The sequence below is a fragment of the Bison bison genome, unplaced genomic scaffold (genome assembly GCF_000754665.1).
Source record: "Bison bison bison isolate TAMUID 2011002044 unplaced genomic scaffold, Bison_UMD1.0 scf7180017846064, whole genome shotgun sequence".
NCBI lineage: Eukaryota > Metazoa > Chordata > Mammalia > Artiodactyla > Bovidae > Bison > Bison bison.
In genome coordinates, this window is record NW_011476637.1 from 34820 (window position 1) to 37404 (window position 2585).

Sequence of the window (2585 nt, forward strand, 5' to 3'; positions counted from 1 at the left end):
CCCACCATGCCCTGGCCGCCGCCTCACTGGCCAGGTCTGAGTGGGCGAGGCCTCCTCTGATTGGCTGATGATGGGGGTGTGGCCGTTACCGTGATCATCGGGAGAGTCTGATTGGCCGCAGAAGTGTGGGCGGGTTCAGGTTCCTGGGTGAGTGGGCCCTCACCTGTGCCGGAGGCCAGACCCGGGCTGGTTGAGAGGCGCGAGGTCTGAGAGCCTCCCCCTAGCGGTCCTGGCGAGCCCTGAGGGTTCCAGCTGGGCCGGGCAGCGGGCGGCCAGCTTCTCAGGCTGTGGCTGACGCGCTGAGCCAGGGGCCCTGTCGCAGAGTCTCATCTGGGCACTGACCAGTCATTACTTCTCTTACAAGCGCATTTGCCAGGTGAGATGCCCCTTCAGTTCAGTCGCTCAGTCTTTGCGACCCCATGGACTGCAGCACGCTAGGCCTTCCTGTCCATCACCAACTCCGGGAGCCTAATCAAACTCCTGTCCATCGATTCGGTGATACCATCCAACCACCTCATCCTCTGTCGTCCCCTTCTGCCTTCATCATCAGGGTCTTTTCAGACGAGTCAGTTCCTTACATCAGGTGGCCAAAATATTGGAGTTTGAGCTTCAGCATCTGTCCTTCCCCTTAGTACAGCTTTATGTTTATTCTTTTATGTTCTCTGCTTCCTAATAAATCGCCCTGTGTAATATCTGCATTTTATTTTATTGTAAAACATGGTCATATAAAATAAAGCTACTTACCCTTAGCATTTCCATTTTTCATAGACCAGTATTTCTGTGGTTTTTCTTATTTTGGGGGTTATTACTGTAGCTTTAAAGAATTACACAGTTGCCACTTAAGAAGACCTCTTCAATAGATTTTTCTGATGTCCAGTGTCTTTCGGGGGATCCGTTTCACTGAAAATGAACTGTCTTGCAGTTGTGTACGCGTCTAGTTATTGGTGTTTCGATTCTATTCTAATAATATTGAAACATTTCTGATTTTCAATCTGTTGGACCAGAAATTTTTCTCCAGTGTAGGGATCCCCAACCTCTGGCCCGTGGGCCAGCACCTCCTGTCATATCGGCGGCAGCATTAGGTTAGAAATACAGTGCACAAATGTAATGTGCTTGAATCATCCCAAACACCCCCGACCCCAGCCCACGGGAGACTGGTCCCTGGTGCCGAAGAGGTTGGGAACCACTGCTCTAGTACATCCCCACCCCACCCCAACCCCTGCCGCACACACACATGAACACACGCCACTCGTAAACTGAACCTCTGCAGTCTTTCTGGGTGACCTCCATTCTCTCCATTCCAGCCAAAGCTGCCAAGCTTGGTAACTGTCTACCTGGGGCTCTCCTTTGAGCTGAAGATGGAAATGTTGGTCTGTAACCATGTCTTCACGGGCTGTAGGTCCAGACATCACCTACTTCCCAGCATCCATGTGCTTTTCTGTGCCGTCAGCCGTTTTCTGAGGGATTCTGACTTTCCTGGATGGGATTCTCATTTCCCATTTCCCCAGAGTTCACAGGAGCCATCCAACTAGGTGGGAGTACCAATCCCCCAGCTTCAGAATCAGGCTTCTGCTGACACTCTGGTCAGTGACATCTATGCCCAGGATTGCTTCAGGACAGGGTTTGGGCTGTCATATGAACCAAAGAGGACTTCCCTGGTGGCTCAGACAGTCAAAGAGCCTGCCTCCAATCGGGAGACCTGGGTTCGATCCCTGGGTTGGGAAGATCCCTTGGAGAAGGAAATGGCGACCCAGTCCAGTACTCTCACCTTGAAAATCCCATGGACAGAGGAGCCCGGTAGGCTACCATCCACCGGGTCACAAAGAGTCCGACACAACTGAGCGACTTCACTTTCACTTTCTTTCATGAACCAAAGATGGGAGAGGGGCTTGGAAACCTGTCCTCTCCTTATTACCACAAAGGGAAGCCAGCCTTGCTTGAAACCACGTGGAAGAAACTGTCCTCAATGACACTCGGGCACCAAAGCAAACCAAACCTGAAGAGCCTCCGGCTTCTGGTCTCTGGTCTCCTGAGCTGGCCAGTCATCCTTTATTGTTGGATGTCTGAGGTGAGTTTTCTGTTCCAAGGCCTTTTAACTGATAACCTCACACTCCTTTCCCCACCTTGAGTTAGTTAATGGGTAACAACTCATGCTGAGTATCTCAAGTCCATTCTCCCCCTTGATTGCTGTGTTTGTTTACAGGACACTCTCTTGTGGACTTGGCACCATCCTTCTGCAGGGAGCCTTCTATCCTTTCTCACTAGCCAGAATACACTTTTTAAAGCATTGAGTTTCTGAATGTTGGTCCTGACTCAGCAGGTCGGCAGGATCATTAGTGGGTTGTAAAGGAAATCAGTCCTGAGTATTCACTGGAAAGACCGATGCTGAAGCTGAAACTCCAATACTTTGGCCACCTGATGCGACGAGCTGACTCATTGGAAAAGACCCTGATGCTGGGAAAGATTGAGGGCAGGAGGAGAAGGGGACGACAGAGGATGAGATGGTTGGATGGCATCACCGATTCAATGGACATGAGTTTGAGTAAACTCCAGGAGTTGGGTATGGACAGGGAGGCCTGGCGTGC

At 51.0% G+C, this 2585-nt stretch overlaps 1 protein-coding gene across 1 annotated transcript in view; it reads right to left on the bottom strand.

Moving 5' to 3' along the window:
• The window catches only part of RNPEPL1 (arginyl aminopeptidase (aminopeptidase B)-like 1), a 14370-nt gene extending 13305 nt beyond the window's left edge, over nucleotides 1–1065 (bottom strand). The window contains exons 1-2 of the mRNA XM_010838492.1: nucleotides 1035–1065; nucleotides 6–107 (exon numbers count right to left, since the gene is read on the bottom strand). Of these exons, the coding sequence (XP_010836794.1) occupies nucleotides 6–107; nucleotides 1035–1065 (133 nt within the window). The remainder of the gene's footprint in view (nucleotides 1–5; nucleotides 108–1034) is intronic.
• Between the last annotated feature and the right edge of the window lie 1520 nt (nucleotides 1066–2585).